This window comes from Furipterus horrens, unplaced genomic scaffold (assembly GCF_987537825.1).
Source record: "Furipterus horrens unplaced genomic scaffold, mFurHor1.1.pri manual_scaffold_10, whole genome shotgun sequence".
NCBI lineage: Eukaryota > Metazoa > Chordata > Mammalia > Chiroptera > Furipteridae > Furipterus > Furipterus horrens.
Genome location: NW_028327180.1, coordinates 66,504,881 through 66,520,422, shown reverse-complemented (window position 1 = coordinate 66,520,422; position 15,542 = coordinate 66,504,881). Strand labels below are relative to the sequence as shown.

Sequence of the window (15,542 nt, the reverse complement as noted above, 5' to 3'; positions counted from 1 at the left end):
GCCCTGTTCTAGTGCTTACGATGTATTAATAATATTAAACAGGCGGAGCCATTATGTTCATCTTTGCTACGAGAAAACTGAGACCTGTGCAGGTCACAACTTGTCATTGAACTTATTCCTCTTTTAGTTTTAGCTGATTCTCTTGGGTTGTTCAGATAGTATCACCTGCAAATAAGAAAAATTTTGTTGTCGTCTTTTTTTGAAATTCTATTTTATTTAAAAATTTTTTAAATTTTTTTGTTCTATTACAGTTGTCCCTATATTTCCCCTGTTGCTCTCCTCTGCCCTGCTCACCCCTCACTTCCACAGTCAGTCCCCACGTCTTCTTCTTCTTAGTAGTTATCGTTCCTTTGCTTCTAGTGTTTTATTGAACTGCCCAGAACTTCTGGAGCATTGATTAAAGAGACATCTTTGTCTTCTTCCTGAATTAACTGATAATTCCTCTGGTGTTTCAGCACTGAATATGCAGTTGGCTATTGGTTTATTATATATATGCCATCATATTATAAAGTTATTCTATTTCTAGTGCATAAAGAAGTTGAAAGATTTTACATCTTTCAAAGAGAACTGCTTGCTGCCATCTCCCCATCCCTCTTTTGTCACTGGTGATTAGGAGGGAGGATTCTGCTCCTAATAGAACTGTAGTGTCCAGGAAGCCCAGTGCTCGTGGAGAGACCTAAACTAGCTTCTTGTCCTGTGCCCTTGGATCTTGTCTTGGAATGACCTTGATTTGAGGTGCCAGAGTCAGTTTTATCACTGATGTGGCCATGGGAGGGTCTAGCCAGTGTGTGTGGAGAATGAGGACCCCTTTGCACTCCCAGGGTCAGCTCCAAAGCCCTCCAGGGAAGAAAACCACTTCTGGGTTCCCAGGTGAAAGAGACATTGTTAGGTCAGAAAGTCCTGAGAAATTTCTTGCATGTCCCTTAGACCCAGGCCATGATACATTTCTCTGTGTGTGTATGTGTGTGTGTTGGGAAGGGGTGGAGGAGGTGCATGCACGCTCATGTGTGGCAGGGGTGGTGGTGGGGATGCTGGGAAAATTTGTGTATGCGCAGAAGCCATGTGAAGAGCCAAACACGCTGACCTCTCCTTTTCCGGAGCCTGTGAGGGACAGATGCTATGCTGGCTTTGAAGTGAGGCCGATGAACTTAACTTGGCCCTATGGGGAGTGCTGGCAGCTGCCTTTGAGCCCTCAATCTGTTTTCAAAATAGCTCTCTGTCTGCTCCTGGGAGCAGAGCACAGCTGCCCAGAGCCTCCTGTGGGCGTCTGGTCGTGCTGTGGCTATAGCTGTTGCCAGGGAGGAGCCCTCAGTCCTGGGTACACTGGCCATCCCACCAGGACACGCTAGAGCAGCGTGGTGTCCAAGTTGGCCTCAGCTCCTGACCAGCCGTTTGGTCCACCTACTCCTTTCCATCCCTCTGCCACCCCTGCCCAAGGAGCCGCCATCCCTTGCCCTGACTTGTGCCTTGACCTCCTCATTGGCCTACTTGTTCCCACTCTGGTCCCTCCTTAGTCAACTTCCCACAAGGATCCTTCTTACATTCTGATTGTGAGTATCCTCCCCTGTGTGAAGCCTTCCCTGGTTCTCATTGGCCACAAGGTCACACCTAAATCCAAGCTGTGCTGCAATTACCCAGCTAGTTTTCTGCTCTCCTCACTTGACTGAGTTGTATGAGGGCAGGTGCCACGCCTTGGTGACCCAGCATAGTGCCAGGCATATAGTAGGTACTCTTTAAGTGCTTATTGAAGTTCATGGGAAGTGCTGTGCAGGTGGGGGAATCTGGGTCTGTGGTCCCACCCATATGAGCTCATTAGACAGTCCACAGCTGAAGCACTAGGGGCTGGCTTTGGGCAGCAGGTCCTCCCTGGGAGTGTATCATTGCACCTGTCTGTGAGGACTGGGGGAGACAAGGTGGGTGAGGAGCGTGTGTGTGTGTGAAGTGTATGTGTGAGGCTGGTTTCCAGGTATCAGTTCATTGAGTTCCACTTGTAGTATCCTTTCCTGATTCTATTGTCTGACCTTGGAAACTTTACCTAAAGGCATGGACACTGGGCCTCCTGCATTTGCTCCTGTGTAGTGGGAGCCAGTGCAAATTGGGGTAGCAGGAAAGTGTTTGGGTGGATGTCTCAGCAGAGAAGGCCACTGAGGTTGAGAAGGACTGTGGACTTGACCAGGTTGAGAGGAGCATGCAGGGTTGAGACTCAGGGATGGTGGCACTGTCTGAATGGGGTGGAGCAGCCACATGCAGGCTGTACTCTGGGGGTGGGGATGGTGTGTGGGCCTGGTGAGGAAGGAGCTGTGTGGGCAGATGCATAGGTGGGAAAGCGCACTCCATAGGTATAATCCTGCAGATGGCACAGACCTGGGTGAAAGCAAGGGCGGGCAGAGACTGGGCAGGTCAGTGGCCAGCATCTGACAGTGGAGCAGGAATAGGAAGCCTCAGACTACTGCACTGGCCTGGCTTACAGGATCATGGGGCCTTGGCTGGAGCCACTGCCTGCAAAGCTGCTTCTTTCACTGGCCTGACAGCAAATCTGGCCCCAGTCTCTCCAGGAAAACACTCAAGGCAAAGAAGGATAAGTCTGCCCTCTCTTCCTGCCTTCCAGCTTGCACGAGCCACTGTTCGTGATCCCAAGACAGGCGTCCTCACTGTTGCCAGCTACAGGGTTTCCAAAAGGTTAGCACAGGTGATGGTGGCGGGGCAACTGCTCAAGCCCCAACTCCAAGGCCTCCCAGTCCCCACCCAAGGACTCTGAGGGAGGGTGGCTTGGCCTGTCCTACCCGCTAGTGCCTCCCCCACTTAGATCAGTCACCCATGCTGCCTGTTGGTGCTGGCCCTGGCTCTTGGAGAGTGCAAGACCTCGTCTCAGCCCATCTCCCCTGCCTCTCTTTCTCTCCCTCTTCTTTTCACTTAGCTCCTGGCTGGAGGAGGACGATGACCCTGTTGTGGCTCAAGTGAATCGTCGGATGCAGCACATCACAGGGCTAACAGTAAAGACTGCAGAATTGTTGCAGGTATGGCTGGTCCCTGGGACCTTGGGTTGGGAGTGGGTATTTCTGGCTAGATGTCTCCCATGGTGCCCAGGGTCAGGCTTAGGGAGGCTTGTCTAATAAACTGTATGACTGCATAATGCTGTGACTATGGAGTGAGCTCACTTTGGGAACCCAGAATGAAGCATGCCTGCTGGTATTCAACAGTTAACATTTAGCAAATATTGATTACACTGGGGAACACAATTTTCATTGAGTTAGATCTGACACTTGTTTTTTACTAACTTTTGACATCTGAATCCAAAATGATCCCAATGTTTCTCTATCACGTCAACTTTTTAAGGTATAAGATACCCTCCCTTTGTCCCCCAAATCATACAAAATGTACATACAAAGGAAAATAAAGAAAAAAATCACCTGAATATACTGTTTAATTAGAGTTATTTTATTCTTATAAAAACTATATATTGTTACTCTAAGTCAAATTGTATACAAGTAGTAAAGTTCTGCTACCAAACATACATATTAAGGTATTTTATCTTTTCAAACAACAGTCTAGGAAATGCCAAAATGAGATACTTGAAACAGTCTCCTTCAGTTGGCAAAGCTTTAACAAATTGCTTCATGAGACCCAGTTTTATGTGCAGAGGTCAGAATAGAATGTTCTTTCTGTCAACAAGTGGCTCATGTAGAATGTTTGGATCACCAGGTTTGAGGTCAGATCTTGGAGGTCAATTCGACTCCACCCAATGCTTCTCACGAGCTCTACTGTCCCACATACACAGAAAACAGGGATACTTGGTGTATCCGCGTTGCTGGCCAAGAAGGGAGCAGACCATTTTAGGGTCACAGATGATCCAATTGTGCTTGTGATATTGCAATAGATCAATGACTCTCTTTATGTCTTCATATTCTTCATGAAAACAAACTGAATGGCCAATTGGGACTGCACTAAATAAATTGCCATTGTGGAGGAGGACACACTTCAAGCTCCACTTTGAGGTATCGATGAACAGTCGCCATTCAGTTGCGTTCTAGATTGGAATTCCCAGTTCCTCCCTTAAACCACGTATGTTATGGCAATACACAAAGCTGTCACTTTGAAAGTACTGCAGAAATGCACTTTCTCCTGACTGAAAGGAAGATGCCTTTGCTTCTTTTTCAAGCAAGTTTTTCTCATGCAGTCTTGATGCTAGGAGTTCTGAAGCCTTTTTGTATAGTCCCAAATCTCATGCCAAATCATTCAACCCATGCTGATCTAATCCCTCATGAACTGAGTCATCTTCAATTTCAAAATCTTCATCGTTGCTGTCACTTAGTTCTTCACCATACTCCTGTTTTTTGAAAGAGGGTAGTTTAATGAAAAGTAGCACTGGGATTTCAGCTGAATGAGGCACTGGGTATATAGCTGATGGTAGACTAGGATACTCTGTTTTACATTTATTTTTCTTGTTACATCCTGACCTTTTCACTATACAAAAGCAACAGTCACTTGAATGATTTCTGGGCTCTTGCCAAACTATAGGTATACCAAATGGCAATTTATCACATGTTCCCTTCATCCACATCCGTAAACTCTCAACACACTGCTTGCACACCTTGTGAGGGGCCCAAGACTGATCTTGATCACCAAGTTTTACTTTAAAATGTGCAAAATAGGCTTGCCTCACAAATGCACTGATGGTTGTCCTTTGACTGGGAATGGTGAAACTGCCACAGATAGAACAAAATGAATCAGGGTTGTTTAGGCATGTATGATGAGAAACAGCAGAGGCAGACATGATCTGAAGGAAAGGAAATAAGTACGTATGTAAATAAAAAAATTCTGCTAATTCCTTGTATATAGACAAGAACTCAGACTACACTTCAGAATACGATTCACTATATAGAGCGGCACACAGCCTCTCACCACACTGTCTCATGTGTAACTGAATAGCCTAGACAAGTATGAACCTGTCGCTGGTCTCCAAGGTCGTCCCCCACCTGTCCCCACTCAGGGGAGGTTTGCTCTCAACCAATAGGAGAGACTAGTGCTTCCCTGGACCTAGGCTCAATCCAGCCTAGAGTGTTCGCATTAATATACGCTGTACAGAAAAAACTTGATGTGATAGAAGAAAACTAGCTGCAGTTTTGAAATCACGCCTATTTAAGTCTAAAATAGCTGAAAAATCAAATTCAAAGGAATTATGTTAAAAATTGTTCCCCCGTGTTATCCTCTATGTGTCCAAGAGTCATACCAGGAGCTGGACATGGCAGGGCCCATTTGTATCTTGATGACAGAAGCTGAAATACTGAGTTATTTCTGGGACACCTCTAAGAGAACTATAGCCTTGGCTGGTGTGGCTCACTGGACTGAACACTGGCCTGCGAACCACAGGGTCGCCAGTTTGATTCCCAATCAGGGCACATGCCTGGGTTGTAGGCCAGGTCCCCCAGTTGGGGGCACATGAGAGGCAATCCATTGATGTATCTCTCACACATCAGTGTTTCTTTCTCCCTCCCTTCCCATATAAATAAATAAATAAATAAATAAATAAATAAATAAATCTAAAAAAAAGGGCAAGGCACAATTAAAAAAAAAAAAAAAAGAACTCTAAACGTCTTCGAGTGCGTGGTGCTAAGTCCTAGTCAAGTGTCCTTGGAGGGAAAGTGTTCTGTGATGTACTGGTGAAAGAGAAAGCCCGGGACCAGTTGGCTGGTGAAGGTGGAGTGCTCTTCCCAAAATACCCATGGTGGACCCCTGGCTTCCTGCATGTTTCAAAGGTGATTATGGAGACATGTGGCAGTGCTGTGCTGAAACGCTTTGGGCGAAGCTCCTCATAATGATCCTCCGCTTGTTGAGTTCAAGGCAGCACTGCCATCTTGTGAACATGAGAGCTTCTGGGTTCTGTTGTTAAGTGATGTCCTGAGACACTGCTAGAGAAGCTGCACTGGCATTTTTGTAGTCTCCTGAATGTGTTTGGCCAGAGTTTCTGTGTGTTTGAGGATCTCATTCTTTACCTTGAGGCTTGGCCTTTGGGTTTGATCAACCACAGATCATTAGAATATTGAACTGAATCAGATTATTTGGAAAAGACTCTGAACTTGTGCCTGGACACACCCAAGCAAATTGGCGCTCACTTACTCCCAGTTTCTCTCTCTCTTTCTCCCTCTCCCACTCTCCCCCTCTCTCCCTCTCTCCTTCTCCCCACTGCCCTCCCTCCCCTTCTCCTCCTCCCTCCGGGCCTCCCTCTCTCCCTCCTGTGTTGGTCTATAGCTGTGTCAGCAATCAGAAAACCAAATTTGAAGGTCATCTTAATGGATTTCTGTGAAGTCAACCACAGTTTTTAAAAAACATGATTACCTTAAAATAGTCTTGTGCAAACTTTATGTAATCTTTTCCACTCAACTCAACTTAATTTTGAGTTTTCAAGCCTAATTTTTAAGTTCTGCAGACAAGCTCATAGATTGAAGAATTGGCTGCATTTCCCACTTCCTTCTTAGATGTGAGAATACCACCATTTCAAGAGAAATAAGGGCCCTCGATGTACTGGGTACATCCCAGTTGGCTTTGTTGTGATTCATATCTTCCTGGAGCAGGGTTTTATTGTTGTTGTTGTTGTTGTTAAGCTATCTGCCACTGCTGCTTATGCATCAGAGCTGATGTTAGGACTCTCACGGTCCTGATCAGGTACAACATTTTGCTTGATTGGCTGATTCCATACCCTGACTGAGGTTGCTGAGAAAAGTGGGCAGCTCTCCTGGCTGGCCTCCTCGCTGCACCGCCTGCATTCTGTCTCATACACAGCCCCAGAAGGCAGCATCTGTGTGCTTGAACTGGCTTCTGTGCCACACCCTGGCTTTGTCTAACCTGGTTTCTCATCGTGTTTTAGCTCAGTGGAAGATGGGGATCTGAATGCAAGGACGCCCAGTGGAGGGGTTCATGTAGCCAAAGCTGTTCTGGAGGATCCAGACCACTGCCAGGGAGCTGAGACACCGTTTTTGTTGGCCTTCTGGGAGCTCTCTTGGCACTTCCACTGCCAGCAGTGTTGAAGGCTTTGATCTGACATTGACTGGGGGACAGGAACGTGGGCTTCAGCACCTGTCTCGAAGTGCTCCTTCCACGTGGACTGCTTACAGCACGATAAATTCACACCAGGGGCTCTGTGGGAACGCTGCAGCCTTCTGGAAAGGAACTGGTTCTTCTGCTCCTTGTTGGCACTCTTTCAGCTGTAGCTGTGGGTTTGCTCTAGATCATTTAGAAGAAAAGTGAATTGGATAAGGGCCAGATAGAATTCTCTAAGATTGAAGACACTTCTGACTCAATGTCTCAGTCTCACCATAAAGTGTTTTCTAACTTTATTTGTCTTCACTCATACATCAGCATCATAAAAACCCATATCTTTCAAAGGACTAACTCTTCTACTTTTGTAACAACAAATTTAAAGATTCAAATGAATACCTCCTCACAGGAATCAGTTTTGATATGCAGTTGCTTGTTATTAAAGGTGTGAGTCTAGACAAACTGGAGTTTGTCCAGTGAATCAGATTGATGCAAATCCAGAAGTTTCCACGACACTGGCAGTATTTGGAGACAGTATTAGATTGAGCGTCGGCCTGCGAGCTAAGTGTCGCTGGTTCGATCTTCCAGTCAGGGTACATCAGAGAAGGAAAACTCTGACTCCAAAAAACCTCCGCTGCCTTGCGGCATACCTCTTCTGGGGAAAGGCTAAGGGAGTAAACCCCGACAGAAAATCCGGAGCCGGAGTCCCTAAGGCGGTTTGACGTTGTAGTCAACACCGGCAACTCCTGCGGCGCACCTGAAGCCAAGCTGTATTGACTCCGTCTTTCCCTTGGACCCTTCAGCTGCGAAGAGAGGGAGGGTCTGCTGCATGGGCAACAGCAGACCCTCCATATCACCCTGCCCAGGCTCTGTAGCTTCAGCTCCACTGGAGAGGACACTCCAGCGTTATCGCAAGATGTCGATTCAACACGGGAGGAGACAGATGCCGTGTCACTCCCGAGTCGGACTGCACAGCCATTCTCGGCGGTGCAGATAGACACTTAAGAAGCTACACCATCGTCTCTCGAGACGGACGGCTGCCGACGATTAGATAGTGTAGGTACAATAGTGTCGGCACCATGATCACATGTGGTTCCCCAACTGTTAAAAGATAAACCAGCTAGAGCAATGCAGCTTCTTTCACTTCCTGGGATTTGAATGTGTGAGTACTCCATCAAACACATGGCTGCATTGGAGGGTGCAGCTGTGCCCCGCAGCGCCAGCAACGAGCAGTGCTGGTGTTTCTCCACTGCAGTGGCACAGTGATCACAGTCGTGTTTAATATTTCTTTCAGTTCTTGACTAGAGTGGAGCCACAGAAAAAGCCTTTGTACAGTCATTTCATCAACTGCTCTAGCATTTCCCTCCTTAGGGACGCCTCCAGCCTTCGGGCCACCTGCTGAACCAGGCCTCCTGCTCCGTTGCCAGGATGCCCAGTGTGTTTAGTATGGGAATCCTGAAGGCCTAAGCCATGGATGACAACATTTATTCCTGTCCTGATTCTTTGTATCAGAGTTTTTTATTTGTGTGAAGACTGAAAGTCATGCCGCCCGATTTCTGCGCTTCATGGCATTAGACAAATACCATTTGTGCCCCAACAGGAGGATTCTCTCTTGTAAAGCCCACCGTCCCTTCCCGCCCTCACAGCCTCCCTTGTTGCCAGTTTTGCAGCATTTCTCGTCTGATGGTTGGAATTGCTTGGAAGGATACACTAAAAGTACCAATTTTGTGACAACTAATAGCTGAGCCCCTAAAGTTTTTAGGGTTTTCAGCAAGACACGGTAGCCAAGTGTTCCCAGGTGGACTTTGATGATGCCACTTGATTGACCAGCTTTCCTATCAGATTCTGAACTTCATCTTGAACTTCAGCTCTCTATCTACTGAAGCTAAAATAACCATTGTGATTTAGGACTTACTTTGTGCTGATAAACTCTTCACAAAGGCACTTACGATTTCTAATCCAATTATTGATACTGTACGGTAGTTGCTGTAGCTGAGGTGGCTCAGGTCCTATTCCAGGTCTGGGCTCCGGAAGGGGGCACCAAGGTAGGGCAGCAGTGCTGGCCACCCTGCAGCCACCACCCAGATCCTGCTACTTCACTTGGGGACAGAAGTCCTGCAGGCAGTGGACCACTGTGGAATGGAGGGCTCTATTAGCCTGCCCAGCCTGACCAGGAACAGCTGCTGGGGCACACTGACAGATGTGGCAGGAGCAGTGCCAGGCTCCGAGAAGCTCCCAAACTAGCATTAAAAAAAGAAAAAATTCCAATCTTGAGTTTGTTGTTGGCTTTCCTCTGGATTGCCTGCTCATTATCTCCCAAACAAACAGGGCTCAGGCCAGAGCCTGTCTCAAGGGCTCCCTCTGCTGGCGTCTGAGTGTCCCTGAGGGCTGGAGCTTCTCAGCAGCGGCCACATGCAGATGGCCCATCTTGTTCTGTTTGAGAAACCACAGTTGTGCTGCGGTCTTACTCTTTCTCTAGCTATAGACATGATGGCAGTGTTTGCTCTGCCTGTGCTGGCCGGGCATAGTTACCACTGTAGAGAGGTTGGTCTTGGGGGTTCTGGTTGTTTGAGGGTTCAGATGGTCCCCGATGTTACCTGGGAAGACAGCACCCCTGGGAAGAGAGGCTGCTTCAGGGTTATTCATGCTGCTGACAAGGTCCAATGCTGTTGTTTCCCACCAGGTTGCTAATTACGGAATGGGAGGACAGTACGAGCCACATTTTGACTTCTCCAGGGTAAGGTCCAAATCACCGTGCTTGCCAAGGGCCCTGTTCCAGCTGGTTTGAGCGGGCTGGAGTTTCTAGAAGCACGTCAGCCTCCACATCAGTCTTCCCTCGCCTCACCAGGGCTGCTCTTTGTTATTGGAGAAGCCCGAATCTGGAGCCCCAGGGCCTGCAGAGCCCAGCGCAGCCTGGCTGAGTGCTCTCCCGCCCAGCCCTGCTGTTCTTTGCCCTGACTCTACAGCAGAGGACTCACTCGGTCTCTGTGAGAGCTGTTCCCGCCCTCTCCCCGCGCCCTGCCTGGGTTTACTTGGCAGCGTTGGCCCATGGTCCAGGCTGATGGGTGAAATGCACACTTATTCCATCCCCGACCCATTTGGCCCCAGTCCAGGATTGGGGGTGGGAGGCACAGTGGGTGAAGTCGGTTGCAAACTTGGATGAAAGTTGTTGTTTGTTGCAGCGACCTTTTGACAGCGGCCTGAAAACAGAGGGGAATAGGTTAGCGACGTTTCTTAACTATGTAAGTATTGGGTCCAGGCCCCCTGTTCATTCTCACTTAATTTTATAGAACGATGAGCAAGATGTTTTCAAGCATTTAGGGACGGGGAACCGTGTGGCCACATTCTTAAACTACGTGAGTATGATGTGTGAGGTGTGTGGGCCTTGAGGGGAGCCTGGGTCAGAAAGCTCTCTTCTGTCCTTCCTGTCCAGCATGGTGCCACCAGCACTGCTCACAGGCTGGGCTGGGCCCTTCTGGCCCTCAGCACCCTTCTCAGCCTTTGTCTCCATCAGTGGGCTCCCTCCAGCTCCCAGGACCTTCACATCTTCCATACTGATGGGCCCGGTGCTGGTCTGGCATTTTTAGTGGGTGCCCTGGAAGGTTCCATTCTTGGCAGCAGAGTGAGGAAGTAGCTGCGAGGCTTTCAGGTGAAAGCTGCCCTTTTTCCCCCAGACTCGGTGTCCTGTCTCCCACTGGCTACTTGCACTTCAGCCACAGGACGTTGCATTTTTCTGTCACGTGAGCAACAGTTTCCTCTCCCCTCTGCTGAGAGAGCCAGCCCCAGACAGACAGAGGAGCTGTCGAGAAACTTACAGACAGATGCCTGTGTCCATTTTTACCTCTAGTTTCTCATTTAAGGTTTTTCTTTTTTAAATCCTTACCTTAGGATAGTTTAGTTTTTAGAGAGAACAGGAGAAAGAGAGAAAAAGACGGAGACAGACATCAATGTGAGAGAAAAAACATCGACCTGTTGCCTCCAGTACGTACCCTGACCTGGGATCAAACCTGTAAACTTTTGGTGTATGGGACGATGTTCCTACCAACTGAGCCACCTGGCCAGGGCTCATTTAAGTTTTTATTGTGTAGCTTGTATGTGCTGGGGACTGCCATGAACACCCTGGTGAGCAGGACATGTGTGGTCTGTCTTGTGAGGCTGATGGTCTAATAGGAGAGGCTTACATTAAACATAGGAGAGGTAATTGTTTTGTTACCATGGTGACAAGTGCTTTGAAGCCCAGTGCTGGCATTCAGAGAAGGCCTCCCTTGGGAAGAACATGTCAATATTGAGACTTGAAGGCTGAGTGGAAATTAGTTGGTGCAACTTGGTTTCTGGCAGAGGAGAGTGTGTGGAGACCTGGAAGAGGGAAGGCGTGTGGGATGTTGGAAAGCTAGAGAAAGGCTGGTGGCTCAGAGACATGGACTGAGAGGGGCCAGAGGGAGAGGCTGCTGAGCCTGACGGGCTTTCAGATTCTAGATGAGAACCTGGACTTGACCCCCAGGGCTGTGGCCATCAGGGGTTTTCATTTCCCTCACTTTCCATGTCTGTCAAGGGCCCTTCAGTCTGGCTGGTATGTGTCCTGTGAAAATAGTTATTAGCTGCAAGTGTTACTGCATTACAGGAAAAAACTTGAAGCGAGAGAGCCCAACAAGGGAGCAGTGGTGCTGTGGGCAGGTGTCAAGGCACACTCTGCGGGTGTGAGTGCAGCCTTGCTGCCAGGGGATTTGTGTTCTGTTTAGTTTGAGGCCTCGCCATGGTGGGAAGCAGGCCCTCTACAGAGACAGTGCCCTACCTGCCCACCTGAATGGCCCTGACAAAGGCACTGTTCTGGGAAGCTGAGGAACTAACTAAGGCAACAGGTTTTTAGAGCCAGAGAAACAGAGCCCAGAGTGGGGCCATGGGTAGTGTTGGAAGCATCAGGAAGCTGCTGGTCAGGGCAAGGCCCTGGTTAGATGGAGATACAAAGGATGGCGGTCAGGCAGGCATTTTCCCAGTACAGACTTGGATTGTTCCCACCAATGATGGCCAGGATGTGGGTGTCCTGCAGGCCTGCAGGTCTCAAGCGCCTGTGGTGTGGAGGCTGTCCTGAGGAGCCACACAGATTAAGCAGGGTTGAAGGAGGGCGGGGTGTGGGAACAGCCTTTCTTACTGGAAGGGCTGGCCAAGGAGCAGAGCCACCATTCTGTGCTGCTTGTGCTCAGAGGAGGCTGACCTGCACACCTTGTCGTGTCCTTTCTGGCTCAGTTGTTCTGAAAGCCTTGGGTAGAAGGTCCAAGCTCTGTGCCTTATATTCCCAGATGAGTGATGTGGAAGCTGGTGGTGCCACTGTCTTTCCTGATCTGGGGGCTGCAATTTGGCCCAAGAAGGTAAGCTCTGGTGTGTATGTCTCAGAGGTTGAAGTAGGGCGTTATGCCCCCCAGGCCCATTTCCTGGCCTACTTGACTCTCACTGGGAGGACCCTTAGCCCCTTCTTGCCTAAACTGTGACCCTGTGGCCTCAGCTTTCATCTGGGGAGAAGAAATTGGGAGGGAGGTCCCTTAGGGGCAGGTGGGTTTTCAGACATCCACCCAACAGTGAAGTTTAAGTACTTTCTGGGGAACTTTTCTATTGCTGGTGTCCCAGAGCCCTGTGCCCCTGTACATGTGAAAGGGACAGAGTTTCTGCCCAGGAAGGGGCTGTGGTGCTCAGGGTCAAGTCCCTGGGCGCCTGCTCTAATGATGTTGTCCGACAGGCTGTATCTTCTTCCCAGGGCACAGCAGTGTTCTGGTACAACCTCCTGCGGAGTGGGGAAGGCGACTACCGAACGAGGCACGCTGCCTGCCCCGTGCTTGTGGGCTGCAAGTGGGGTGAGTGACCAAAGGAGTGGTGCTGGGCCTTGGGGGCCTCAGCCTGGGCATTAGTATTCGTCCTTGGACTCGGAGCTGGGCAATAACTGATGCCAGATTTTCACAAAGCCAAGGCTATCTCCCTTTTTGAGGTTTTTTGGTTTTTTTTAATGTTTTATTCCTGCAAACAGGTAGTCCCACCATCCAGCCATGTAGCAGTCCACTCAGCTGGGCACAGGCCAGGACAAGCATTTGAGGTCACTCTCAGAGATGCTAAGATACCAAGGAAGAATAGCTGGGGGAGCATTGCAGGTCCAGGGTGGCTCCCCAGGGTGGTGGACTCCAGCCAGGGTTCTGAGAGAGCCCTGGAGGAGAACAGGAGTCAGAGAGGGGCAGGGGTGTCCCAGGAAAGCAAGGCCCACATGGAACAAGGCACACACAGGCTGAAACCAGCCCCACAGCTGTGGGGACAGGCTGCCCTTGTCACTTGGCTAAGGGGAGGCCTGTGGGCCAAGAGATGAGGCTGGAGACTGGGACCAAACCGCAGAAGCTGAAGCTTGAGCCGTGTCTGGAAGCAGCTATGGTGCCCCATGGAGAGGCTTGAACCAGTGTGTGACAGGAAGTGATCACAGCGACATGTTTATAGCCCTCCTGTGGAGTTTGGGGGATAAACAGTGGTGGGTTCACAGAAAATTGAACAAATGAGAAAGAAAATGAGGCAGTTGCTGACCAGGGAAAAGAAGAACTTGTATCAGAAAATAAAAGTATAACCTATTTGGTAGCTCATGTGTGAGCAATATTTACATGACATAACAATGTAAACACTAATTATTAGTTTAACTACACCTGTGATTTAACTGTATTAGGAAGATAGGAGGTAATAGATCTGTTTCAGGGGTAGTATAAAAGAATTCCAAAATTGAAAGTCAAGAAATAGCACTATACATGTGTTATTTAGAAAACTGCATATCAGAAAAGCCAACTAAAGAAGTTGAATGTCCTCTGGAAGCAGAGACTGGCGCTGGGAAGGGGTAGGGAGGAGACTGCTGTTTATAATATAAGCCTGTAGACAGTTTGATTTTTGTCGACTAAGTGCCTGTATTGCTACACGTTGACTTATATTTAAAAAGATCCATGACTTCTGTAAGGCATTGGAATAAAGTTGTTTTATTCATCATGAAAGAGTCTGCACTGAGGAATGAAATCGCGGTTCATGGGCATTTGAGACACAGCTTTAGGTGACCGCGTGGCTGCCCACAGCGCACAGGTTGGAGCTGCTGGCCCCCAGCTGCTGAGGGCTACCTCAGCATCTTGACAGGCCCCCCACCATCTTGACAGGCCTCCTCGTCCTCATCTCCTGCCTCTCAGTCCCCACCCGCCACTCCCCAGGCATAGCACTTAGCCAGGGTTCTTAACACATGCAGGAGTAGTTCATGCCTGCATGTCTTCTTCATCCTGTTTCCACTGCCTGGACCCCCGTGGTATAGAAACTGGTATTCGGCCCCTCATCTTCCCTGGATAACTCCTATCCAATTTCATGTTCAGTCTGGGGTCTCCTCTTCCTCCAGGTGGTTAAATGCCCTTTGGCTCTGTTTCTATGGCAACCGTACACACATTTGTACAATTATCAGTTTATGCATAGGGTCTTCCTTACTAGCTCCCGAGCTTGAGACCTGAGACCATTTCATACTCTCATCTGAATCTGAAGGCCCAGTACAGGATTCATCCTGAAGGAGTCATTAATTTGGGGAGGCTGATCTAACTGACAGGATGGTAACATACTTTTTATCTGTTCACAGTCTCCAATAAGTGGTTCCATGAACGAGGACAGGAATTCTTGAGGCCATGTGGATCAACAGAAGTTGACTGACATCTCTTTCTGCCCTTCCTCTTCCTGGCCCCACAGCCCTTTGTCTTGAAGTTCAACATGACAAACGCCTTTGTATGTTCCAGCCCCTGCCAGGCTGGTCTTTGGAGTAGTGAAGGTTTGTCTGGAGCAGACCAAGTGGACAGGGGAGGGTCCTGGGTGACCTTGGTCCCAGGCTTTCTGGTCAGCCTGTGTGGTCTCAGGTCAGAGTGGCTGCTGCAGAGTTAGGCTTTCTGGCTTTCTGGCACCTAGGATGGTGCTTTTGTACCTCAGATGCTTTGGGTGTGAGATGTTTCAGTGAACCAAAGTTCTGATACTTTGTTTACATGTTTGTTTTTACAGCATTTCTGTTAATGTGGCTTTAACCAAAAAATAAAATGTCCCTGCCAGAGCCTTAAAGAGCCTTATTTGGAGTATTTTTTTTTTTAAGACAGGGGAGCTTGTACCAACTTCATCATTTCCTATGCATCTCCTCTGTGGAGGCAGAATCTGAGAAGTGAGCACTTCAGTGACAAAACCCTGACCTTGGGTACCAGATCTGGTTTCAATACCTACAGCTCCTCCAAGCTTCAGTGTCCTTTCTGGAAGGTGAGGCAAATAGTCTCTCCTTGTCTCTCAGAGAGCATAGAGATCATTTATGTTCATGACTGTGATGCTGTTATAAATTGAAACTTATTTTTAAATCTTGAGGTATGCATACAGAATTGTTCATGAAACAAAATGTGCAGTTTAAAGCACGAGCAGTCATGTCACCACCACCCAGATCATTTTCAAATCCACACCTCAGGAGCCCCTTGTGAGCCCCTCGTGAGCCC

The 15,542-nt window shown here is 48.5% G+C and overlaps 1 protein-coding gene across 6 annotated transcripts in view; it reads left to right on the top strand.

The window, feature by feature from the left end:
• The window catches only part of P4HA2 (prolyl 4-hydroxylase subunit alpha 2), a 35,162-nt gene extending 20,036 nt beyond the window's left edge, over window positions 1-15,126 (top strand). For 4 of the 6 annotated variants that reach the window (XM_090288022.1, XM_090288023.1, XM_090288025.1 and 1 more), the window contains 7 exons: window positions 2,609-2,679; window positions 2,918-3,017; window positions 9,719-9,772; window positions 10,326-10,391; window positions 12,333-12,401; window positions 12,785-12,881; window positions 14,660-15,126. In XM_090288022.1, coding sequence (XP_090144148.1) covers window positions 2,609-2,679; window positions 2,918-3,017; window positions 9,719-9,772; window positions 10,326-10,391; window positions 12,333-12,401; window positions 12,785-12,881; window positions 14,660-14,730 — 528 coding nt within the window. In that variant the 3' untranslated portion in view covers window positions 14,731-15,126. Of the gene's footprint in view, window positions 1-2,608; window positions 2,680-2,917; window positions 3,018-9,718; window positions 9,773-10,217; window positions 10,278-10,325; window positions 10,392-12,332; window positions 12,402-12,784; window positions 12,882-14,659 lie in introns of all 6 variants that reach the window. The other 2 variants (XM_090288027.1, XM_090288024.1) reach the window with 2 other exon arrangements.
• Window positions 15,127-15,542: the final 416 nt, after the last annotated feature.